The sequence below is a fragment of the Drosophila subobscura genome, chromosome U (genome assembly GCF_008121235.1).
Source record: "Drosophila subobscura isolate 14011-0131.10 chromosome U, UCBerk_Dsub_1.0, whole genome shotgun sequence".
Classification (NCBI taxonomy): Eukaryota; Metazoa; Arthropoda; class Insecta; order Diptera; family Drosophilidae; genus Drosophila; species Drosophila subobscura.
The window spans coordinates 6486974-6513905 of NC_048534.1; the positions used below are offsets into that span (position 1 = coordinate 6486974).

Sequence of the window (26932 nt, forward strand, 5' to 3'; positions counted from 1 at the left end):
CTTAGCTAATAAATTGTAATATTTGTTTCTAACAGATATACATTAAACTTAAGTAACGTTATGCATAATATTATGTTCATATATATGGTGTTCCTTGCAGTAAATCCGTCTCTAATCTAAGTTTAGATAACGCCTATCTATCGAAAACTAACCGAGAATGTTGTGCAGTGAGCCAGGTCCAAGTGGCATTTTCACCAGAAGAAAAGTTGACGCGAATAATGTAGCATGAAAAAATGATATCCTGATTTACTCCATGTGTGTGTGTGTTTGGTCAAAGTTTTAAATGTTATAAAAAAATATATATATAAAAAGTATATATGGAAGCAAAACACAGTCAATAATATTGAATAGAGTTCGGTCACTTCCATGGGCTTCTGTGCTAAGCTTAACTAAATCAAGACACTGCAAGAAATCATACAAACAAAAAATCGAAAAAATAATACAAGAAATAATATTTATTATGTGTATATGTGTGTATATTATATGCTTTTTGATACCCCCTAAAGGACATTAGTTAGGAGAAATGGAGAAAAAATATGCATAGCAAATTGTACAAATAATCCAGGCAGCTTGAAAAATACACGATTTATTTTGTTATACTCCCGAGAATAAACAAACCAAACCAAACACAGATCCAGCTACAAAGAGGACAACAAGAAATGAGATAAGTTAATGTTGATGTTGATGATGATTATGAGGATAACGATAAGGATGTTGTTGATGGAAACACACACAGACAATACGCCCAGTAGTATGCAATTTGATTGTGGACAGAGAATATTTTTTAAATGTTTATAAGCAGAGCAGAGAGCGGAAATATTTGTGAAACATATTTTAATAGACACTGAAAACCAAAGATTAATCTAAAGACAAAATACAAAAAAGAAAACCTAGACAGCGATAACAAATTTTTTGAAACATATTTTTTGATATACAAAACAGAGGAAGAGAGACGGTACGGAAAAGTGAACACTGCGAATATGCACAAAACATATATCTTTTGGATAACCCTAGCCTAAGTTGAAGTTGAAACAATATTTTCAGTTAAGGTTCAACATAATTTGTATATTTTAATGGTTTCACCACAGTTTTTTTGAGCCGTTTCGCATGCCGTTCGGTTGAGGCGCAAGCCAGTAATCCAGAGTACAATCATTTATGTCAAACAGGACACCAAAACACACCACACATTGGCACCACACTACTTCGCAGACGGGGTTCCAAACGGGTTACGACAGCAAGTGTCATCTTTACAGGGATCGACAAACGAGAAACAAACTAAACAAAACCGAACAATTTTTTGCTAACAATTTTGTGAAATTCATTTACGAACCGCTTTATATCAGGAGTTGGAAAAACCAAGTATTTACAGATATATGTATGTATATAATCAGAAAAGTACTAGAAATATCTGCAAAAAGTAAAGCAAAGAGAGAGAGAAAGGGCAGCCAGCATCCATAGAAGATTGTCAATGAAGAGCAACAGCAAAGTGAGGTGAGGTGATAATATCAAAGAGGGGAAACTAAAGGTTAGTAGTACATGGACTCGGATCAAGGTTTGGGCCGAGCTTAAGTCCAACATTATACACACACACATATATCAGCTATAGAGTAGAGAGAAGCGACCAAAGACTGGTTGCGACCGAACAAACAAACCAAAACACAAACATATAAGCCACTCGAAGAAAAACCGAATGTTAAACCAACTCAGAGCCGACACTAAGCGTTGTTTGTAACTAGTGGTGCAACACCACTAGTCCTGTCCTTCTGTTCCCGTCTGTCCATCTCCCAAAATTCCCATGTATGCAGCTGCCGGTGGCGCCTCGCTGGCGTCGCGCCAAGCGCGTCAGAAGCAGCGCCAGGAGAAAAAAAACCGAATACTACAAGCGAAACTACATCCACCGAAAGCGCCCGGGGCCGTGGGGCTGGGTGCCGGCGATCTTGCCGGCGGTGCCTCCACGCCCACCCGCAGCGCGTCGCGCCAGTTCCACCAGCTGCCGACAACCTACCTGCGCGCCCCGCAGGCCATGGGCCGCAAACTGAGCGCCACCTACACGACGCAATCGAAGCTCCTACTGCCAATCGACGAGGGCGACACCCAGTCGGTGCTCCAGCTGCGCATGCACTCCCACTCGCACGCGCATCCACACGCTCACTCCCACGGGCCGGCGGCCCATGGCCACGCGCAGGCGCACAGCCATCTGCACCACAGCCACCTGCTGGGTGCGGTCGCCACCACGCCGGGACCGCCGCAGACTCCCTACCAGCAGTTCGCCTCGTCGCACGGACGCGTCTCACCGAAACTGGTGCATCGGCACTCTGGCAGCAGTGCCGGGTTCCATCCGGCGGCAGCCGCTTCGGCCGCTGGACAGCTGCACAAGTCTGCCACGGCCACGCTGCCGCTGGTCTCGCACATGGATATGGATATGGCGGCGTTGCCATCGGCTGTGGTCGGCGTTAAAACGACAGTGACCTCGTTGGAGACAGCCACGCCTACGTCTCCTCCCTTAGCCAGCACTTCGGCGGCCGCAGCAGCGGCCTCGGCCGTGACTGAGATAGAGGTAGAGTTGGCTGGCGCCGCATCCATGTTTGTACCCCATCATGATGCCATCATTGTAACGCCGGCCACGCCCATGGCCTCGCCGGGCCACGCGGCCAAGCTGCGTCGTCCCGGGCCAGAGGAGGAGGTGCCCGAAACGGCTGCCGAGCGGCAACCGCTCACTGCCGGTGATGCCTACGACGAGGACGAGCCCATGCATCCGCCACCCGGACAGCTGGAGCGCAAGTGCAGCGTCTATCGCATGCGTAGGAGCGATGCCTTCGAGGAGGGCGACGTCGACGGCGGCGTCACCGGAGGCCTGAAGCGCCAACTCCGCGAGCTGCAGTTCAGCACGGGCGTGCAGCAGACCCAGTACGAGCCGCTGCTCACCGACGAGCCCCAGCTGCTGTTCAAGGGCCTCGGCAATGGACGCAAATGGCAGATCTGCGCCTACTGCGAGGAGGGCATCTGTGTGTGCGAGCACCTCGAGGTAATTTCCGGCGGATCCTGACCAGAACCCACTATGGATTCCTCCGCCTGTTTATGTGTCTCCTCCTCTTCTCTTTGTGTTGTGCATGCCGAGTAGTTGTATTTTCAGTGTTTCGGTATTTAAATGTCATTGCGATGCTTCCCATAAGTGTGGTAAATGGGTTAATGGTAGTCGAGCTATATAACCAAGTCAATGTCTAAGTTATTTATTATCTAATGTTTTACTTATGATTTGATGGCACCAACTTCATTCGAAATCTATAAATTTGTATATTTTATAATAATTATTTTATAGCTTGTCACTGGTCATAAGTCCTTGGCTTTTTATGGGCTGCATTGACTCTTTTGGTCTGACCAAGCATTGATGGGCAATAGATATTTAATGTATTTTTATCTAAAAGTTATTCAATTCCCAAGTTTTATCAACTTTAGAGAAGTTTCTTCTTATAAATTTGAGGGGGAAAACAATTTTTTATTGATTTCATAATTGAAAGAAAGTTTTTAAAACATTCTATTGAGATTGTTCGCGACTCCTCCCTAAGTACTACCTCTCGCTGTAGTCATGTCTCTTGTAAGGGTAGTGGCAGGAGTCTTCACTCCTCGATATGTCCATGCAACTTTCCTCCTGCCCCATACTAACCCCGTTTTGAGGCGATGCCATAACGGCAAGTGCAGGCATAACAACAATCCGAGAATCGGAAGTGCATAATGTGCCTTTGTATCGGCCTGATAATGCGCTGCCCGAAAAGCTTGGCAGGCATCGAGCGCCCCCGCAGCCCTTTACCGGCCCAGCCTGGCGCCGCTTGCCAAATGTTGTGTAAAAGGCTAATGGTGGCCCGGAATGTGTGTCATAAAAGTGCAAGGTGGAGGCAGCAACGACTTTAAGGCTTCTCTCCTTTAAGCCGCCACGCGACTTTCGATTCTCAACTCTCGGCACTCGGCAGTAGGCTGCTGGCTCATGGCTCACTTAACGAGCACTGGATGAGCGACGGAAAATTAAAAAACTTAGCCCTGTGCAATTATTTGGCTTGCATAAGCAGCGAAACACGCTAAATATACGAAATATCTACAAAATATAAAATATAAAACTACCAGAAATTAAACAAAACTCCCGCACAAAAGAAAATCTTTGTAAGCTTCAGTAAAGACGGAAGCAACTGGCAAAAAAATATAAAAAAGCTCAAGTCCACGAAAAATGTTTAAAAAAAAAAGGAGAAAAGCCGGCTCGACTATGTAATGCCCATTAGGGAGCACATAATCATAAGCTTGGATAATTATCTACTTAATAAGGGTTATCATGGTTCTGCACTAAATATTTTGGGTACCAAACGGGTACCAATGGGATTTTAAGCTTCATTTTATTAATCATCACTTTATTTTTTGGGCTTTTAAAACTATCAGTAAAAGCTTTAAACTTTGAAGAGATTTGTCCATTATTTGCTTGAATAGTTGCAAAGAAACAATACACCTTATCCATGCACATCTATCTCCAAGAAATGTCTAGTTGAATAGAACTGCTTCCTGTTTTAGAATAACTGGCAGTTCCGACAGCCTGGTACATCCATCCACTTTAAGTACCCTGTGTACTCTTCGAGAACTGGGTGAAAAAAAACAAAAGGGGCAACAAGAAACTACATAAACGAGGAAAGCAAACGGCAAAAGCGAATGGCGGCTGATATTTATTATATTCCAAGGCACCCACGCCAGCGTCAGTTCCATTTCCTTCGTCTCATCCCCATGCCCATCCTTCTGCTCTATCCCCTTTGAATCACTAAGAGAGACATAGATCTGTGTCCAAGTATGTGTTGTCAGTGTATAAGATTGTGTCTGTGTGCAAGTCTGTAGTTTTGAACGCCCGCTCACAAAAACAACAGCTAGTAAATTAGCCAGGAAATAGCGAAAAAAGTATGCGGCAAAATGGCGGACGCTAGAAATGCGAAAAAGTATCATCATCACCATTTTTTTCGCCCACCCACACCCACAGCCCCGCTGTTGTCGGTGCGCCTCGCCCCTCGTCTCGTGAAATGATAATGGAAAAAAACTTGTAATAAAGGTGCAAAATGTTGAGGGGGACGGGCCAGTGAATTTATGAATAGGCAAAATGGCGACACTGAGATAAATAACTGCATTAGTATTAATTGCCAACTGTACTATACATTCAACTATAGGGCGCAAGGAAATCAAGGTTTAGTAAGCAAGTTGGTTGACTATTTGTTGCTAGTCGAAATAAGTCCCTTAATCCGAAGGTCATTAAAAGTTCTTGTGCTTTATTGTCCTATTGATTGCTCAATAATATGTGCCGAATTTAATCTGTAGCTTCAAGGTTACATTTTATAGATTTTACAACAGCTGCATAGGACAGAATCTATTTTGAGTTCCAATTAGCACTCATCACAGAGAGAATCGAACAAAGGCAAACGTTTCAGTCGCAAATTTGACCCACGGCCAGTCGATTGCGTATCAGCGCTCTGCTCTCTGGTCCAATCAACGCTTCTAGGCCATTCCATTGTGATTAAATGTATAGCTATATGTTTGATGAATCAAATCGAGTACGCTCAGATGAACAAGATGCCTTGATTTTCTGTATCCCCAGTGAACCTCTCGCCTGGCCTGTCCTCGGGACATTGTAATTTAATTTTCAATTACTCGAAATGTCTGCCAAAAAGTGCGGCTCTGGCGATTGTTACCACTGCAGCATGCAGTCTCAATAATTACTCAAACTGTCGCCCGTGGCCGGCGCCTTCTTCCCTTTCCCTGTTCCTGTCACTGTGTCTGTCCCTGTCCTTGCTCTTTTTCCCAGGGTCCATATCAGTGGGGATTCGGTTCATTCTGTTCCAGTTTTTGCAATACTTATTGCTGCCTTGGTAATTGTTTGCCAGGCATGTCGTACTTGTTTTCCGGGTCTTTTCGTAATTGTAACTGACATACTGGAATTGCAGTACCTCAGTTTATCCTGCTGGCAAGTATGTCTCGCTAGTTAAGCGATAATCATCCTTGTTAGAACAACGAGAAAACACCAATCACAAATCCAATGACTGTGGCTTGTTTATTGCATTATTTGCGGTGGCTACATTTACTTAATGTATGTGTGGTTGCATAATTCATGGCCAGAGAAAGCCATTGAGATGGAGAGAGAGTAGGAACGGAACCCTTCTCGTTTATTACAAAGCCACATTTAAATTCATTTTCGATTTTGGCACGATGGTTTTTCTGCTCTCTTATTGCTCTTCAGCCAACATTTATCTTCGATTTTTGGCCAGCGAGCAGCAGAGAAACTTGATTGTTGTCGCTGCCATCGACAATAAAAATCATTTAAAAAGACACAAATTACACCCAGCACTCCATAGCATCCAAATCGTTTGACAGTTTTATGGGGGAAACAATCACTGTAGTCGGCAGTAAGGGGAATAATTCAGATCAATCGATTTATATTCGGCAGTTTATGGCTAATTTTGCTATTGATTGGGGTAAAATATTTGTGCATAAATAGGCTCCAATGGCTAGCAAATTGACCGCAAATTAAGCAACGATTAGGCCCGCCCCATATATTGGAAAAGCTCAATAACTTATGCTCAATTAACGTGAGTTGGCGCAGCTGAACATACAGGTTAAACCAAACAAGACACATAACACACACACGAACACAAGCTGGTAGAATTTCCACTCAGATACACACCATGACACAACACACAGAAACAGTCGCCTTCTGGATTGCTGTCGACAATCAAATAACATGACTCTCAACAAGGACAGTTGCCAATTTCTCACGGCATGTGGCACATGCAAATTCTTCGTCAAGGGGCCCCCCATTCGCCTTTAATTACCTGTAGACAAGGTGCCCATGGAGAGCACCTCAGTGCACAACGGCAGCACCGCACTGGCAGGTAAACAAGTCAACGGGCGCTGTGCCAAAAATGTTTGCCGTCAGGTGGAGATCCCACTGTGCTCTGCCATTCACATTAATTAACCCGAGCTACTGCTCGCTCCTCCGAGCAACAGTCGATTGGGGTTATCTGGTTGGCTACTTTGCTTTCCCTTTTTAGCGGATGATTTTCATACTTTACCTTTGAACTGCTATTGATTTGGCAGCACATAGCATAGCCCGTGATGTACCCCAGCGGCATCTAAATGTGAAAGTTGAGTTTGCATAAGCAAATAACTCTTATATATATTTTTATAATTGACTGCAGACTGCCAGCGAAGAAAGGTTAAAGGTGAGAAATGGAGTGGACCGTCAAATGAGATGAACGCACTTAAGCGAAGCAAAAAATGGACGGCTAAAAAATGTTCCTAGTGGATTGATTTTCTTACATCATAAAGCCTGACACTTTGCACTTTTACGACTCATAAATGAATCAATAAATATGAAATGACACAAAAGGAGAACAATGGCGAGTGGGTGAAATAAATTGAATGAATATGAGCATCATAATTCAATTTATTTCGATTGAAATTCCCATGGATAAAATCTCTCGAATATCCACTTAACTTTATGCGCAGATCTGAATAAATTTCCATGTAATGCACTTGACACAAGTAGCCATAAAATTCATGGTATCCAAAAGACAATTTCTCACAGAAGAATAGGGGCCGTTCAGTGTTAATGAAATTTACCATAAAATATCATATATTATTTCCACTCTACTCTTGCTGTTGGCAGTCCCCTCCCCTCCTCGTTTTATAGCCCGTCATGCTGTACTCTTTAGTAAAAATTATGGCGCACAAATTAATTTTCATAGTACATATATGTACATACATACTTGTATGCGCTTATGTTGTCAGCGTGCCATTGCAATGGCACAATGCATTGTTGCTTTTGCTTTTGCTGTCGACTGGCTTCCAAACAGCAACATGTGTAAAAACCCCACACACAGAAACATATACATAGATACACAGCAAACGAAACAAAGTCAGTGCCAACTCTCTCTCTCTCTCTCTCTGTGTGTCTGTGCGTTTAATTGCGAAAATGTAGCAATCTTTTAGACGTTACACGCAGTCAGTCTGGGAGTCAGACATGTCAGCGATTGAGTGTATGGGTATGTGTCTGTGTCAGTGTGTGCCATGTTATTGTCTATTAACGACCCTGAGACTGCACTGTACACCAAGAGAAAAACAAATAAAAAGATCCCAGTACAAACCAAACTACCCGACAAATCATTTCTAACTTTGTTCTAACCAGAATGAAGGAAATAAATTACTCATCCCCCTCTTTTACAGTGGGATTCTCACACATAAAAATACGACATCCCATTACATCTTGAATTGGCTTGGGTTTAAGTCTTTTGAGAAACATAAATATGTAAATTTATATTACTAAAAGCAGATTAGCGGATATTTTTATCATTATTTATATTTTCTAAACTACAATTTTCTCTTAGTGTATGTGACATGTGAATGTATTCATCTGTGTGCGTTTGTGGTTTCTGCATGAATCTGTATTTCATTAAAATTTCATCTGCATCGCTCAACGAGTGACTTTTTCCGCTTTGCGCTGTTGAATTATTGAAATTTTGGGTTCGCAGTTGCCAGTTTTGCTTTGGTCGGTGTGTTCCACTTGCCTAACAAAGGCTTTCCCCGACTGCTACTGCATTTGCATATGAATTCCGCCAGCTGCAGCTCAGTGGTGCTGTAACTCTCGCCCTGCTGCTGCCTCCCTGCCTTCCATCTGGTTCTTGTGTGGTGCGCTTTGTGGGCAAAGGCTTTCATCTGGTGTGCAGCTCTGCCATTTGAATTATGGCATTGCAGGGCAGCTACATGGCTTATATGCCATAAATATTTTCCATGTTTGCATTGCTCACCAGATTTTTGCAAGTGATTTGCAACGGCCTGGAAACTTTGCACTCGACTTGTCTCAACTTTTCAGTCAAAGGGAAATTGAATCAAGTCGAAGATTTGGCAGAATGCACTCGAGAGAGGTTATCTTCATGAATGAATAATTTGCTTTATGGGTTGGACTCTCATTGTTTGGTCAATCTGTGCATAATAAAAAGCCCACGGCTGTCTGAGTAAATTAATAAAATCTTCACCAGCTCCATAAGAATATTTAAACAAATTTAAATTTAATATAACATAAAAATTCATTTTTCGGCCTTCAAAAAAAAAGTGAACATAATAATAATGTTAATAAATCTAGCAGAAATTGGAGCAGTAGAGTACAGTGAAAAGTGATTAAATGATTGCAGAAATCCAATAGTAACTGCAACAAATGTGATATGAAAAATTAGCAAATAATGCAAATAAAACAACAATCAGATCCAAGTAATGTTCCAAAATTCAAGGAAAACGTAAACAGCGGAAACGAAATCAAGATGAATAGAGTTTCTGGATTCGAATTTTGTATACCTAACGATAGAAATAATAATTACAGTGCAGTGCAACAACAGAAAGCTTTAAATATTTTTTCTACATGATAAAAACCTAAAAGCAAATGCACCAAATGTGATCTAACCTACGAACATTCATGTTACATCAACAATAAAACTCGACAACGACATTGCCTTCTCATTATAACCTAAAGTAAACAACTACGTAGCCACTCACGTTAACAACTAGGGTTAAGAAAACCTCAAAAAATTATTAACCCAATAAGTACATAGCTGAATTAGAGAACTTTTCTACGTGCAGCAGTAGAAAAATAGCATAGGCAAAGGCAATGCATAGACTAAGACTAAGACTAAGACGAGGAGAAATATCTATATACGCTTACGTCATAGTGCGCTTACGTTAACGTTACGCCAACGCTAACGGCATCGGTCAATTTATAGATATTAATAAATGTTTATAGCTTTCAATGCCAAGATTCAAACGAAAATGAAATCGCCAACGAACACAATGCTGCGTGACGTAAACGCTACGTAGCGGCACGGCACAGCAAGGCGTTACGATACGCCGCGTAACGATAGACCAAAAGAAGCCACCACTCAAACTCAAACTCAAACCCAAAGACCCACAATCAACGAACAGTCATTGCCATAGACATAGAGTTCATATAATTGTAGATCGTGTTTATGTGTCGCCAGTTGCGAGTTACGCGCGCGCTCTTACGTCACCAAAAGTCGCAGCAGCTGCAGTCACGGTCCCAACAGCGTCGCCGAACGAGACGTCGTCGCAGGTGTCAACGCAGTCAGAAGCATCATCGTTGGAAAAGCTGCTTCCGGTTCCGGACAACGTCAGTGCCAGTCAGCGTCAGCGTCAATCGTCAAACATCAACGACAACGACGTAACGGAGCTACAGCCGACCACTGGCGATCAACGCAGCCCATCCTCAGCCCGCCACTCAGCTGCGCCAGCCCCAATGCTGACGCAGTTTTTCAACCACAACAGCAACAACCACAAGAACTACAACTACAACACACAGAATATTTAAAAAAATTACTCTTTGCTTCTATTTCTATACTCCTCCTCTTTGTGCCTATCTAACGAGCGCTCATTACGTACTCGAACGTTACGTTCCTGTCGTAGAGAGTAACCGATCAGAACGTTTCGAACGTTTCCGATGCAATCGACCGACTTACGTGACATACGTTTAGTTTTGTCGTAATTAAGCTCCTAAACGTAACCTGTGTCATCCATTGATTTTGAACGGTTCAACACACCCAATTCAAACCAAGACAAGAACAAGACGTGACGCCTCGTGACGTACTGACTCCTTCTAACGTAACCGTAACTGTTAACGCAACTGTTACTGTTGCCATTACCGCTACCGTTACCATATAACCGAACAACCGAGCTGTAACAAGCTTAAAAAAAGAACAAAAACCGTAAAAAAGTAAAAAAAAACAACAACAAGATGCAGGCCGCATTGATGCTAAGATCGAAATCTCGGGTGGCGAGAAGAAGAAAGCTACGAAAATTAGGTGGAAGACTTGAGTTGCCTAGTAATGTAGCAACTAAAGAAATAGCTCCATTTCCTCGTTATCCACCTGAGTCATGGGTAATAATATAAAATACCAAACCAAATACCTAATTAAATCTATACCACATTCTCTCAATATCTCTCTTTCTCTTTCTGAACCGAAGTACTCAAAATCAAAGAAATGAAATACTTAAATTCAGCAAAGCAAAAGTATAATCTCAGACCCACCCCTTTCCCCAGAGTACCAAAGTACCAAACAAAAAACCTGAAAACAATGAGCGCAATACCCTAAAAAGTCGTCAAATGAAAATCATCAGCAAAAATGAAATTCTAATTTCCAGCCCTTAATTATCCAACGCTAACCCTACCCAAGATTACCCAACCATCAGACTATCTTTCCGATCTATTTTTCTGTCTCTCTATCTAACTCCCCCTCTACTCCCCTTCTTCTCTACTATATTCGTATCTCCCCAGTTCCGAGCCCAAGACACACACTCTACCTCTACTGATTTTGTTTTAAAAAAGCCCCCAGCCCAGCCCATTCCAGCCCAGAGTAAATAACCAACTGAGCATACGCATTCCTTAAGTAGTGTGGCAACTCGATGCTAGGTTTTACATAATAGAACTCAATTTTTTCTCAAACTATTTACTTGATCTTGCAGTTAAACTAGCGTGTGCCCACCAAACTCTTACCCGAAAATATATAGAAAATGTAGAGCCGCTTTGGAACGAATACTTAATATCAACTCAGTAGAAGTTATACCATAGATACATATATATATTTCAAGACTAAGAGCTCTGCCAGCCAAAACTAAATGCGCTGTACAATTAGCTTAAAACCACCTTTATTCAAATCTCAGCAACTTATAGTGCTTTTTGCTCTACTACTACTCTCTGACCAACTATACCACTCTCTCTCTCTATCTATCTCTCTGTCTATCTATCTTCTATCTCTGTGTAGCGCTCTCTGCCTCTATTTCTGTCTCTATCCAAACTCTATATGTAACTCTCTCTATAACAGCTATAACCTGTATAACTCTCTATCTCTTGAACAACTGCACCGACCCCTCCACCACTCCAATTGAACCCACCGAGCCCCTTCTAACCACACCTCAAGCTACACCCCACCCCACCACCCAACACTTTCGCCGACTCTGCACTCGCTTTAACTCCATGTAAAGCCTAAATAAGACTCAATATAATAAAAGACGTGTGTAGTTCTTCACCCACAATACAAACATCTATAGCGCTCTCCCCTTCCACCCACACACACGCTGCACCCTATCAAACTAGTCGATTAGTACTCAAGAGTATCTAACCCAGCAAAGTGCTTCTAACTATACCACTAAACCCTATCTAACTCAGATTTAAATTAAACCAAACAAAAACGAGCTATGAAAATCAAATACAAACTACCTACATAACAAATAAAAAGCACATCAGCCACTATATGATTTCCTAACACATTCTACACTGTAAAAGCTAACCAACACTACTCACACATGCATACATACGTACATTATGATTTTTCAATTTCAAAAGTTGATTCATGGATCTGTAGCTAATCTTAGGATCCAAGCATCAACCGAATATAAGTCTCTTTACAAACACGCACTAGTACCACACAAATCTGTCACTGTCACTGTCATTCCTCTAACAATATTTCCCAACACTGCCACTTCCGCTTTCTAAAAATAGTACGAATAGTACCATACTTTTCACGTAACACATCACAAGTACACGTATTGCGTAAAAGTTCACATCTGTTTTATATATCTTACGTTTTTGATTTTCGATTTTTGCCTCTATCGATGCTATTGCGTAATGCGTTATCCAAAACGCCTGCCATTTGCGTAACTAGAAAAACACATACGTGACAACGCCACCGGCGCCACCACCGCCGCCGCCGCCACCGCCGGAAGTAAGTGCCAAAAGTTCCATTTCGTAAACACTCATTTTCAAATCTCAACCCAAAACCAAAATAAAAACTAAAACCAAAAAAAAACAAAATCCTTCCGTTCTATTGTTAATCACGTGCAAGTGTCTCACGTGTTTCTTTGTGTATGTGTAACGTAATGATCACCTGCGTGATTGCCGCCATGCAATTACGTTGTGCCGCTTACGTTGCCGTCTTGCAGTTGGTTGTAACTTGAAAGTACAATGAAAATGCTTGTAAATAATTATATTGCTTTGCATTTGATCTCCCTCTTCCCCAACCACAACATTCACCTACTCCTTTCTCTATTTCACACTCTCAAACCATGTGTCTGTCTCTCTCTCTCCCTCTCTCTTTATGTCTTTTTAAATGTATTTTTTCCCAAACTCTGTAAACTTGTGATTTTTGGTTTTTTATTTAAAATACTTGCCTTGGTTCATTAAATTTTCCGCTACATCCCCTACGCATTTGCACATGAAATATTAAAAATATTTTTCTTGGTGTGCATTGGTGTGTGTTAGTCCCCCCAGCCCAGCCCAGCATTGAGCATTATGCCGAAACCAATGAAATATTTTAAATATTTTATTAACTGCAAAGCAGGGCCCCGCAAAGGAAAAGGTTCCTACCGTCCAAATTGCATTGAATATTTACAAGCATTTTCATTGCCTTGATTTGGACGACCCGTACCCTGTTTTTTTGTAGACTGTACTGCAAGAACTGCCAGTTAAACTTGAGCAACATGTGAACAAAGAACCCCTCATTGCCATTTATCCATGAACATGGAGAAGGAACACTCACAAAATGTACCCGTTCCCGTACTCGGAGAAGTTTTAACAAGATTGAAATACATTCATACATATTTATAAACTGGCCTTCTGTTTCGGATATTTCGCCACAAATTAACGTAATTATTTGCCCCTGCGAATTGAGGACAGCCTAATTAACATAGCATCGGCGTAATGATTAGCATAAATCTATTCGAAAACTCAACAAGTTTGGCAAACTAAATTTACATACGAAACACATTATGTGCGCGCTCCTTCTCTCTCTTTCTCTGTCATTCTCTCTCTCTCAGTAAATCAATTAGTAATTAATTCAGCTAGTTTTTAGTTACTTTTTTTAGCTTCAACCTTCATTTGTAGTCATCAAACAAAACAACGAAAAAGAACATCAACCACATGAACCAATCAAACGATCAACCAAAAGAAAGTATGCAACATTTACTAACAACCAAAAACAAACCACCAACAGCCAAAACAAAAAACAAAAACAATTAACAAACGCCAACAAAACACTCAAGCAACCAACATTAATATATAATAATAACAATAATGGTATCAAGTTTTCCCAAAAGATTCTGTAAAGCTTACTTGCCTCTCATTCCCGTTTTCGATCTAGGAGCTCAACTTGATTCAATTGCGAAATTTGTTCCACAAAGTCAAACCAATCACGAAACCCAAAAAAAAATAAACGAAAAAGCGCTTTGCAAACATACAATATGTACAAACATGAAAAGAAAAAAATTCAAATTGAATGTTTTACAAAAACGGCAACTGAAAATCGAAACAAATTTTCACTTTGACAATACCAACCGATTCGAGTCGTGTCGGCTGCCAAAGCGAAAACTTTGCCTCAAATTTAAATGCGTATTTTAATTTCGGCCCGAAACCATTTTTTTGTGGAACATTCACATGTTGAAGCAAGCGCTGAAAACTAAAACAAAATCCAGAAACAACCAGGGAATACCAACCCAAACCAATGCATGAAAATTCAGCAAAGAGAATTGAATTGAATACTGAAAAGCGTTTACCTGAACGCATATCCGTAGTTGAAAGGCTTTTATGGGGAAAGAATTGTTGTTCCTTTAGTTCTGGGCTCTCTGTAAGTCATAATAAATAAAAAAAATACCTTTGCAGCGGTCTGGGTAAGTCGGAGTTGGCGTGCTAACATCTAACAAATACATTATATAAATACGATATAAGGAACTGTTTTTTATGTAGTTTAGAAAGCCTTTGAATCCAGCTATGCCGGCCAAAACACCCAACCAATAATAACCAATCATTCAATGACCGAGACCAACCAAAAACAAAAAAGATAACCCAACAATGAGAGAACCAAGCCCCACCAAACCAAGCCAATTCAGCGCATTCCATCACACTTCTGCATAATCAAAGAAATATATAAATCAAATTTATTATAGACGACAGGGACACAACTAAACTACTTTCGTTGAAACGGATAGGATAGACTATCCTGACACATTTCTCTTGATTTTTTTGTTTTCTTTTCTATATTTTGTTATTAATCTTGAACAAATATGGCACTTTTCCTGGAATAATTCTCGCTTGAGCTTCAATATTTGCTTTAAACATACATATGTACACATGTTGATTTGGGGCAAACTTTAAGATTTCCCTCGTTTTCACACAAACACACACACAATACGACACGATTTGCTTATGGTTTCCTCTAATTTCTCCTCTACTTTTTCTTACACAATGCGAAGCACGCACTAAAAAATTCTCCAAAATAATGACACAAACACCAAAAACACACACACATACACGTACACCTTATGACACGATTACTGTTGATTTCTTTTAAACGCAGGTGCGCGACATCAATTTATCATGCTCCTTCTCTCTCACCCACCCGAAAAAAGCGCCCAAAAGTATGCAACGCTTGCTAAGTCTGAAATACATTGCCAAATCGTACAGACAATTAGGTACAGTCTAAATTTAAGGATCAACGTTATTGTGAACCACACAAATTTGCCAATTAATTTCCTATATATTGGTGTCTAACAGTCTAACCACAATGCCTTCTCTCTCTCTCTCTCTCTCTTTATATACAATATAACTGTCTGTTTCTCTCTCTCTCTCTCTCTCTGTCTGTGTATCACTGTCGCTCTGTCTGTGCTGTGGCCCGTGCTCTGTGTGACTTAAAACTTAGTAGCGTGCTAGGTTTAGTAGCTTATACTTACATCTATGTATATGCATATGTAACTGTATTTTATGTACGAGTGTGGCTGCATCTGTGCGTGCAATAGAGAGTGTGTGTGTGTGTGTGTGTATGTGTGCGCGCCATATTGAATACCGGCTTATTGGGACATACCAGTACTACTATCTACTATGTATCTGTAGAGCTCGTAAAGAAAATGGAATTTGAAAACCAAACAATGCTATTTTATAATTTTCAACATTTTTCCTTGCATGCTTGCATTGCCCTGCTCGTCATATATGTACATATATATAACTTATATTTATATACCCTCTATTTTTCAATATATACTTATCTCTCTTTCTATTTCTATGTCCCTCTATTTTCTCCCCCTCTCTCTATGCATATATCTCTGTGTGAAATGAAAACAAATGTTGTTCCACTGCGTGCATTTTAATTGTCATGTCGGTCTCGCTCTAATTTGCTCTTGCTATCTCTCTTACGCTCAGTTCTGACTATTTTTCCATCTCTATCTTGCAGTCTGTGTATTGCTAGCATGCGCTTAATTATAAACAAGAAATCCATTTAAATTTATTTCATTTGATTTCCCTTTGTTGACTTTGGTTTTTACTCGCAAATGTGGGCTAGAAAGCAATTGCATGACATTTATATTCCAATTTCTGCAGCGTCGGCAGATGGGTTGCCAACTGGCTGCGTATTAAGCCATTTTTATGCAAACAAAAAAAAAACAACAAACACCTAACAAACAGTACTTATGCTTTGTGTATTCTACAAGCCAATTACGGACTTAACAAAAAGCACATACTCGTACATGAGTGAGCCCTTTACCAAAGTATTTTATACATGAAATGTGCACTGCAACAATGCGTTTTATTGACTAACCCACACAATGCCTAAGTATACGTACTACTAATACTCTCTACATTTCTATCAACCTATAAGTTTCTGTTCAAGTATTTAATGGTTTATGGCCTTGGCAAAGTTTCTTGGAATATGAATAAAATTATAGGGAACATAGGGATAACTCGTATTAACTGCTAAAGGATTGCGTTCATTAACTGCTCAAAAACAGAATAGTACTAAAAAAAAACCCTAAAAATTCAGGCCTGACATTGTATATACCCAAGCTCCAGTCTTCCATCGAAACACTATTCGAATCACTTATCCCCCCTACAACTTTTCGATGTGATTCTTCTCGCTCGCAACCTGTATTTATTCGTGTGGTAAGCTTAGCCAAGACGAGGCCAGTGTAAGTAAACGGTATTGTCACATTCTAAAACCCATTTCTGGTGTTAATCAATTTTTGGGTGGGTGGCTAATGAAAGAAAGCCTTGGAAAAATGTTTGGCCGGTACTCGTACTCGTGTGAGCACTTGAGAAGCTCTACTTAGACTTGGCTGCTTCTTTCAACTTGACTTACTGCCATTTGTGGCCAAAAAGTTTCAGCTGCCGTAGACTATTTCCTCTCTGGCGGCCAAAAACAACAGCAAAGAGCAAAAGGAAGGCGAGTAAGAGCTCCGGAAAGGCAAAACTTTGCAATCCAATGAAATGCAATCGAATGGAACCAAAAACCAGCGACATGCATTTTCCTTCCCTCTCCCCACGCCGTTTGCTCATTGTTTTTCCGCCTGAGAGCTGTCGAGTGTCGGGTGGGTTGGTCGGTCCCAGGGTCTGGTCGGGTCTGGTTTGTGCTGTGCTTGGCGCAGCACTTTAAGAATTTTATTGCGAACAAATTATGTAGCATATTCTTTGGAGCTGCAACGCGCTCTGCCACACTTGGCTTGATTTATAGTGTCGTCGCCAAATGTGAAATTGAGCGCGGAGCAGAACCTGATCGATGGCTTCTGTTGACTGCACACGCTAACGGTTTTTCAGAGTTTCCTTGAGTTTTTCATAACCTAGCAACATACATATGTATGCGCATTCAATTAACTCTGGACTATGGCCGACCGTTTGACATTTTCATTAGGCAAACAAAGAGAAGAAACTGGGGAAACGACGTTTACATTTCATGGCCGGAAATCCTGCTAGAAAAAACGAAAAGCTAAAAGAAATGTCTGCTTCCGTTTGAAGTCCCACAAAACCCGTGCATACATTCACTGAAACACACACACAAAGACACACACTAACACATACGCACACACCAGTTCGCATTTAGCTACAAAACGACTTTAATTTGCGGTGCCATGGGCGCTGCAGCGCTGTAGCCCTGTAGCCCGCTTCCCAAAACCCAACCCACATCCCAGCTGGTCTGATTTCATTACACAATCTGCTCTTAAAGGCCAACTTTTTTTTTGGCTTCCTCGAGTTCCGTTTGGGAAACTTCGCCACTTTTCTTTGTGGCTTTGCCTTTAAATTGTTCTGCTGGCCACCCACGCAGATTTCTCCGCTTGGGTTTCCTGGTCCTTGAATTGGGATTTTCGTTTGTCTAGATTGTGGGCTGTGTGCGGGCCGTGTGTGGCATGGCCCATGTGTTGCATGTGTTCACATCGATTTGTGCGTTTCACGTGAATTGAATTTTAAATCAAACTAAATTTCGATTAAATGTGCGATAAGAGATCGAAAGCAAACAAATCAATACACAAGTGATGGAAAATGTGTGAAAACAAGAGACTCAATCGTTGTAAAGCTTTGTAAACTTTTCATGAAAATCATTCTGAAGTATTTTTCATTTATGTTAAATATTTCAAGGACGCAGAAGGTTTATTACTCTTGTGACTAATTGGTTAGAGCATTTTTATGACATATGTAGATAATCTTTTATCGATTAACACTCTTCTAATTCATGCCAGCAAGGAAAATATTTCACTTTTAAATTTCCCATTATTATACGCATAAAAATCTTAAATATTGTTCCGAAATCCCTTTTGAATTTTATATTGAAACACCTTTAAAAGCCGGGACTTTACTCTGACTTTTCTGAACTTTTATTGGGTTTTCACTCTGTGGTTGCTTTGAAGTGGCCAAAGCGGAGGAAAGCCCGGAGCATTTTTGGTCCTAATGAACTGTTTCTTGGTGTTGGTCTGAGGCTGGAACGTTTAATGCTGATTTGTGTACCAAAAACGTGCTGCAAAGCTGTTCCACATTCGCCCTATGGCCCTGGCCATGTGCCAGTTTCGGGACTCACACATTGAGAACCCAACCGATTCGCCGCATAAGCTGTAGAGCACCTTGAGCCTCTGTGCCTCCGGGCTGCAAGACAGTGGTAAGAAACAAAAGAAACATTAACACATCGAAAGGAAAGGCGAAAGTCGGTCTCACAGTGTCATTTAGTGAAATTGCCTGTAATGTCTCTGTCTCGATGTCTATGCCCGTTCCCTATTCCGCCTCCTCTATCGCTGTCTCTGTGGCTGTGTCCCTGAATCTCCGTTGGCTGCTGCTGAATTGTCTAACCACAGCAGAGCATTAGCTTTTCTTTCCTTCTTTACGACTTGGTCGTGTGTCAGCTCCAGCTGCGGCTGCTTCTGCCTCTGCATTTTTCATTAGCCTGCGCACTTTTTTTTCCCAGCCACGTTGTTTGGCGCTCGGCCCACCTGTCCAAGCATCCTGGCAGGCAAGACGGGATTCCCTCTTCCCTAGCCCCACTCAACCCCTTGGCGTTGATTTTTCAAGTGCATTTTGCACTTGATTCTGCGCAGCTCAGCTCGAATCGTTGGCTCGCCAGCAGCTGCATAATTAAATTGCACACTGGGCCCTGTCGACGCCTGCCTCTCCAGATGTGTCTGCTGAGGATGATTGCGACTGCACAAAGAGTTCTACAGATTTGTTTTCAATTTCCTAAAGATGGACTGATACATGTTGGACTGTTGGTGTCAAAATGCTCGAAGACGAAACAAAAATTAGAATTAATTGAGTCGCAAACAGCACAAGTGATTTATGGATATATTTTTCTTAAATTGCCAAAATTTGGATAGTACTAAAGATACATGATACTGTGACATTTCTGTGACATTCCTGTGACACAACTGCAGAGTAATATTTTAGCCTACCCAATCATTGATTATAACACGTTAATTGTTTCCACATATAATGGGAGAATTTACCACAAATTAACAGCCTGTCCAGCACTTGAATAAACAACAAACAATCAGAAATATACAATCAATAAGCCCAAAGAAATTGCTGTCATTAAATGCTCCGTACTTCCTGGTCGCCACTGGGGACTCGTCGAGTACATGTTAATTTCCGGCGCCAGCAGGCAATTGCAGCGAAACAATTTATTATTACACAATGGAAGCGAAAATCAATGGCCGCAATCTGAATAGAAAAAAAAACACCCAGCTCTAGAGTGAGTTGTGCGCTCAACAATTATCATTAATTATAAGCACATTATTGCGTCTTGTGCATACTTAATTAGAGATTAATTTGAGAAGAAGACAAATTACGGAATACGAAAGTTTATCAGCTGAAAAAAAACATAAATTTGCGTCTAACCTTTTTCCACTCTTCTTGTCGCTGCAGCGCGCTGTTATTGCTTTCTTCATTGTAGCTGCTGTTCTCCTTCGCTCCCATTTTTATTCTCGTTTTCTGCAGGCAGGCTGTTCTTGCGACTAATTCTTCGCGCCCGAGCGACCTGTTTCACATTTCCATATAGACTTGCCCGCTGCCACCAGGCCCACTCTCATCAGAACTTGTCTTCGTTCCCCCTCTCTTAGTTTTCCCACTTCCCACTACCGTAGAAGGCGGCAGTCACTGATCTGCTCTCTTTGTCTTTTGGCATGGCGTTTGATCTGCTCTCTTCATATCTTGGCTTCTAGTATGACAGGCAGCTGTCATTTCTCGAAATTCTTGTTCTCTTGGCTCCGCGCACGTCCGCTCTCTCCAGGTGGCGGCTGTCATTGCCCTCGCCAACAGTGTTGCTTGCAAAGTGTATTTTTTATCAGAGCTTCAGATTTAGCTAAACCAAAATCCTACCTATTGCGTTTTTTTCTGCTGACTTTTTAGCGTATTTCGATTTACCATTAGGCTCCGTAAAAAAACACATAAAAGTTTGTAAGCTTTGTTTCTTGCGGCAAAGAGGAGGAAATGGCAGTGGCTTCCGTGTGCTCGGTTCATTAGCGTTTTGTCGCCTCCATGCCTTCCATGCACAGGGCCAGAAGGAAAGGCATTTCCGACGCCTATATTTTTGTTGGACTTTATTCGCTCGCATTGCGTGAGCTTCGACTTGCTTGTTAGCAAGAGTATGAGCAAGGAAGGGCCTGCCACACACAGTACGTTGGATATAAATAACAAACCTACCATTGTGAATGTGCGGCCATAGATATGGGCTCTTCTTCTTCTTCTTCTTAGATGATTGAAAGTTCACTTTGCCAAATATTGAACAATGCCAAAAGGTGAAAGTTTAATGAACACATGGCGGGTGCGTGTTGGCCCGATCGAATTAAATGGCAAATATTTGTTGAAAACTATCAATGAGCCACGTGCCGCAACGAATACATGCATATCTACAAACATTCATGTGTGCAATATGAATAATTTGCAACCTTTCTATGGATGAATTATTGTATAATTTTCGCCGTGGCACAGACACCCACACACACTCTAATAGTATATCTGACCGTCAGGTGGGGGTCGGAACAGAATATTTTGAAAGCCTTCTCTCAAGGGGGCCGCTCCTTTTGCGTACGTGCGATTGGCTTTGACTCTATCTGGCCTCTTCGCTGCCCTTCAGTGGAGTCTCGTCTCCTCGCCGTTCGTCAATCACCGTCGCAAATTGTTGATTACGGCTACATTAAGTCAAGGGCAGGACAACAGTTACAGTTACAGTAACAGTTATGTGGAGCAGACGATCGATACTCCCTTTTGCCAGTTCTGTTCCTCTCCTTCACCTTCCCTTTTACTCTCTTTGTGTGACTGCGATTTTGCACACGAAAAGCAAACGAAACCAGAAAACGTGGCTCTACATATAAAAGTCCATCCATACATACGTAATACATATATACATATGTACATACATATGTATATACCCAAACTATATAGTCTGTTGGTTTCCCTTCGACTCGGTATATAGGACACTCTCTCTCTCTCTGTGTCGTTTTATTTGCCTTATTACTGACACGCAGCATATTTAGTAGCTGGCTTAGTAGCAGTGCCTTGTTTGTAGCCGCGACTCCCACCTGCCCCATGTTGCCTCCCAGGCTCGAATCGAATCGAATAGAGTCGAGTCACTCATTAGGATGTCTACATGTTGCCAACTGCACGTGCATATAATTCTCGGTGTGTGTGTGTGTAAGTGTATCGGTGTACCTGTGTGGGTGTGTATAAGCTGAAGCGACATTGACTTTTGTTTGTTTGCCTTGCGGCAAGTTGTGTGATAGAAGTTTACTTTAAAAAGGCAAACAAAATGCAAGGGTATTCAGGACTATTACGTATACGATGAGATGTCCGCATTTGGAATTATTCACTAAACAAACAATTAAACAATTATTGAGACCTTCAAGTGCTTATAGGGGGTTCAAAGCTTAAATGCAGAAATGATTATTTGAAAGACCAATTTAAATGATTTGTAAACTTTCCATATAATTTCCACTAATAATTTTTCTTGGGCGGCTCTTTGACCAATTTCTTGTTTAATATTTATTCTTATTTTGTGGGTATTATTTGATTGATATAAGTATCTGCATGGCCGGGCCGACATGAGCGGGAGTTTAGTTTGCAGTGGAACCCTCAACGTTTTGGTGCGCTTTGATGTTTAAGTCTTATTGCAGAGGCATGAAGATTTAAAGCTATAAATACTATCCTTTAATATACGTTACAGAATATACAATTACACAATGACATGTGTCTTGCCGCGTGCTGCTCCCCTCTCAACCGTCTAAGTGTTTATCTTTGTTTATCATTTGATGTTCCACTTTTCCAATCTCTTTCTATCTCCCCTCCTCTCTTTACGTCTCTTTACTTACAATAATTGTTGTTTTATGTTTTCAATCCTAAATGTTAACTGTTTTCCTCCGTGTGTGTTTATGCCTTATAATAATCGAAAAGATCTATCAATTGGCTCCCAGTTATACTAAATCGCATCGATGTTGTAATTGATGACGATTCCAAGTGAAAATTTGATATCGAAATTTGATTGCTTTTGCATTAGACGTTCCTATTGTGATGAGTTCTAATTTGTATGCTTTTGAAAACCAAAAAACCGAAAAAATCAAATTTTTTATATGTATTCCCCCTATCCCCAAAAAAATCCACAAGCGAGAGTCGATCTCACACAGCCCAACTAATCACTGAAACTGTATATATTTTCTATGCATCTGCCCCAACACCACCATGACCACCACCAACCACTACTCCAAAACAAACCGCTACCGCTACTGCAACCGCAAACACTGTGTGTGTGCTGTCGTCGTTGTCTCTCGATCTCCATCACGGCCACCAAAGTGCGCCCAGGGACGTGCCGCCTGGTTGGAGCGCGGCCGACGCTGCAGTGTTCAGGATCAGCAGCAGCAGCAGGCCACCCTATCCAGACGCTGGGTGAAGCGCAACCGAGTAAGTCCCATCCATCACGTAGAGCTTGACCCAAACCAAATCCAACACAACGCCTGTGTGTGCTGTGTACGTGTGCCGAGCGGCGATCTCAACTATATCCCTCTCACTCTGCTAACTCTTCCTTCCCTGTCACCCTCACCAACTACTTTCTCAATGTTCAGCGCATTCTCCGCTAGCTGGCGCAGCAAAACAAACTACATAGAAGAGAAAAGCGGGTACATTTTTATCTTAACTGCGATTTTAATAGCCCCCCCCCCCACGTGACTAAGCATTCGACATATTCTGATCTCAACTAACTCAAGGGCTATACCAAATAGTATTTAATAATTCTACAGAACCTTATTTACATTTACCCCAAAATTGTTCGACCCATTACTAAAATAACACTTTTCGTTGACAGATTCAGGATGCCTCTTTGGGTGGCTCCTCGGACGATGAAGATTTCCTGGGCGTTCTGCGTGGTCCCAGCACCTTTGCAAATGCCTTCCTCTACGTGGGACTGGGCACTGTGGCGCTGGGACTGGTCATAGCATTCGTTGGAACGGGCGAGAAGGGCTTCAAAACTGTGGAACTAAGACTTATAGGGCCCTCCCTCATAGGCAGTTTACTCTCTTTTCCCCTTTTTTATTCATGCTAACAGTTTCTTATCCTTTTAGGATTGGGCCTGATCTGTTGCATTTTACGCATCCTCTTCTGCATCTGTCCATCGCACTGCATCTCATCCAGTAAGAAGACTCGCAAGAAAAACGGCAACAAGATCGATGCGGATCACACAACATCGCTGCTCAGGAACGAGAGCAAGAGGGTATCAATTGCCCGTGGACCTAGTGTGCAGGTGCGTTTTACCTCTGCCAGACATGATTGAATTTACTTCTTAAAGATGCAAAATTGCAGCCCAAATATCCCATAGCACACAAGCGCAGCCAGAGCAAAATGCTCAATGAGGGAATGGAGGCACTGCGCCAGATAGCCACCACATCGCTGTTCATGCAAAACGAACAAAAGCAGGCCATAAATCGAGTGGTGCCCATCATCAACGAGCCGGACAGTGGCGGTAGGAGTATAAATCCCTCTTTTAGATATATTTAAGGCCTAACCAAATCTTCCTAGCAGATGCCCCACTGGAAATGACGAAGCTGCAGACGGCGCTCAGTGCCTGCGAGATGAGTGAGGAGGAGCAGGAGGAGAAGGCCAGGCAGCAGCGGCAGATTGCCAAACGCACAACAACAACAACAGCCACAACTGCCGTAACGAGTAGTACCACCAAAGAGCCAACAATACCAACAAAAGGAGCGAGGGGGACGACTCTGAGCACTGTGGACGAGAAGCCCGACAGTAAGCTGGTGCGGCAGAGAGTGGCTCTGCAACAGCAGCGACAGCAGCCACAGCAGCAGGTGAAACAAGAGCAAGTCAGCAAGTCGCAATCGCTATCCTCTTCGTCAACGGTCAAAGATTCGCTGGATGGGACGGTCGCTGTAGAGGAAACCTCCCTGATAGATGCCACCAATGTTGCCACGGATACAGTTCCAGTTTCAGTTCCTGCCTCAGCGCCTGCCCCTGTCCCATTGCCGAGCAGCTGCAGTACGGGAGCCATACCCAGACTCAAAACCAACAACAGTGTATCATTCACCTACAGTCAAGCCACGCGGCCGGGCATCTCGACGGGCGCCACGCCCAAGACAATGCCCACCAGCTCACGGCTGCCCACCTCGCAGTCTAATCCAACGAGCTATGATCTACCCCCCGCCCTGCCGCACACCTATTCCGCATCAGCGACGGTCCGCGGACCCCTTGGAATGTCCATGAGTACGTCAACCTACGCAATGCCCGCCAGCAAAGTGGGTCCATCAGCCGCATCCGCCTACGCGGCAATGCCGCCCACCACGACAACGATCAGCCTGCTGCCGCTGCCGGCGCCACCGACAATGGCCACGACGATGGCCAGTATTCCTGGCCAGGTGCCGGAGGCTGGCGCCACCACCACCACCACGCACACCGCGAGTCTGAGTCTGAGCTTAATGCAGCCAACGGCAATGCGGCCGGCATCGGCGTCGTCGTCGAGCATGGCCATGTCCACGTCGTCATTTAGCACGGAAAACAAATCACACCCGTCATCCGCAAACACAACAACATCGACAAGGGGGCGTGGCAGCCAGCTCCTTTCGCCGCCTACAGCATTGACATCTACATCTGCGGCGTCCACATCGAGCAAATGTGAGCCGGAATTGGTGCTCAGTCCGGCGAAGCTGGGCCAGTAGAGTAGAATTGTGAGGCTTAGTACAGATTTTAGTTAGCTATCAGGTCTATCTATCTATGTGTGTGTATATGTATGCATGTGTGTGTACGTGTCTAGGTTCTATTTGTGTGAATGTGTTAGCGTATCGGCGTGCTAGAGCTGTGTGCATGAGTGTGAGAGATTGAAGGAGAAACAAATGTAATTACTATAAAATGTGCTATCTAAAACTATCTTTTGAATGTGCCACAAACAAAACCCTCGAATATTCAACTATAAAAGTCGTGCTCTGAAATCGAAAACACTGCAAAAAAGGCCTCGGAGTGGGAGTAAGAGTGCCAAAATCAATCTCAAGTTAAACTCAAACCAGAATTCGATTTCTGAACACGTCTTTATTTGCAATATGGTATCTCTTTTTTTCAACCAGAAACAGCTTTCGGTGTCTAATCCTACACACACACATTTCCCCGAGGCTTTCTTCTTTTATAATTCGCCAGCCCATTTGGTTTCAGTTTCTGTGTACACCCGTTGCAGTTATTGTATCCCCACTGTGTGGCAACAAGCTTTTCCTTTCCTTTCCAATGTCCGTCGTGTTCCCCATGCTTGACGTGGCCCAAGAGTCGGACAAGTGCTTAGCGCTGCTCTAAACTATCCCCAAAAACTTAGCCAGGGTATTATAAAGTTTGTATACCAAACATATCGTTAACTCAATACGCGAAACAAAAAAGAATACGACCTAAAATATATAATTCGAGGAGACAACTGAGCGAAGATGACACGGAAGTGAACCCAGAGTATAGAGCTATGAAGCTAAACAAAAACTAATTAGATATATGTATGTATGTATATCCCAAATTGGAATGGCGATGCAAGTACAGTGCGGTATGTAACGTAGATAGAGGCGGCTATATGTTCCAACAATGCCAGGCATATGGTTATGTGTGTATTCAATAAAAAACCCAAACCAAAACCCAGAAAGTTCAAAAAAGTATTATGCAATGCTGTTGTCGGCATAATAAAGCAAAGAAGGATATAATCAAAATACAGTCGGTGCAACCAGTTCAACAGCAACAAAAATCAATTAAATTCTGCATACAGTTTTGGTTCCAAAAAAAAAACGTTTTCCATTTCAGGCAATTTTCAAATTTTATATTCATATTTCGACGTTTTACTTTCTTTAAGGCTATTGAGAAATTCAGTGTGAAATAATTGCTTGCTCTTTCAGCTGCTAAAGGTACGAAATAAAAACTATAAAATAAGCAGACTACAATAGACAAAATGTGGCCATAAAATATAAAAACATAAAAACCATAAAGAAAGAATCAATGTTTAACATATTGTGTATGATGGGGAGGCATGTATTGTACAGCAAACCAAAATCAGCAGCAGACTTAGAAAATTATAAACAAAATTTATGAATTAGTGTGTATGTATTC

The 26932-nt window shown here is 42.1% G+C and overlaps 1 protein-coding gene across 4 annotated transcripts; it reads left to right on the forward strand.

Moving 5' to 3' along the window:
• On the forward strand, nucleotides 1–26796 carry LOC117900207 (phosphorus acquisition-controlling protein). 4 transcript variants are annotated; one of them, XM_034810483.1, is made up of 7 exons: nucleotides 10428–10957; nucleotides 12741–12800; nucleotides 23156–23263; nucleotides 23664–23862; nucleotides 23920–24098; nucleotides 24158–24317; nucleotides 24377–26796. In XM_034810483.1, exons 1-7 carry the CDS (start codon nucleotides 10814–10816, stop codon nucleotides 25519–25521), a joined length of 1995 nt encoding a protein of 664 aa, XP_034666374.1. In that variant the 5' UTR covers nucleotides 10428–10813; the 3' UTR covers nucleotides 25522–26796. The 4 variants fall into 4 exon arrangements, 3 of the variants coding, with proteins under 3 accessions (XP_034666373.1, XP_034666374.1, XP_034666375.1); XM_034810482.1 differs by lacking the exons at nucleotides 10428–10957; nucleotides 12741–12800 and adding an exon at nucleotides 1–3025; XM_034810484.1 differs by lacking the exon at nucleotides 12741–12800.
• Nucleotides 26797–26932: the final 136 nt, after the last annotated feature.

Bases quoted from the DNA above. Each gene is read 5' to 3' on its own strand.
- LOC117900207 (XM_034810482.1), top strand. From the start codon at position 1,796: ATGTATGCAGCTGCCGGTGGCGCCTCGCTGGCGTCGCGCCAAGCGCGT. The intron at 24,099-24,157 runs GTGCGTTTTACC...GCAAAATTGCAG, and splicing joins CCCGTGGACCTAGTGTGCAG to CCCAAATATCCCATAGCACA. The intron at 24,318-24,376 runs GTAGGAGTATAA...TCTTCCTAGCAG, and splicing joins CAACGAGCCGGACAGTGGCG to ATGCCCCACTGGAAATGACG.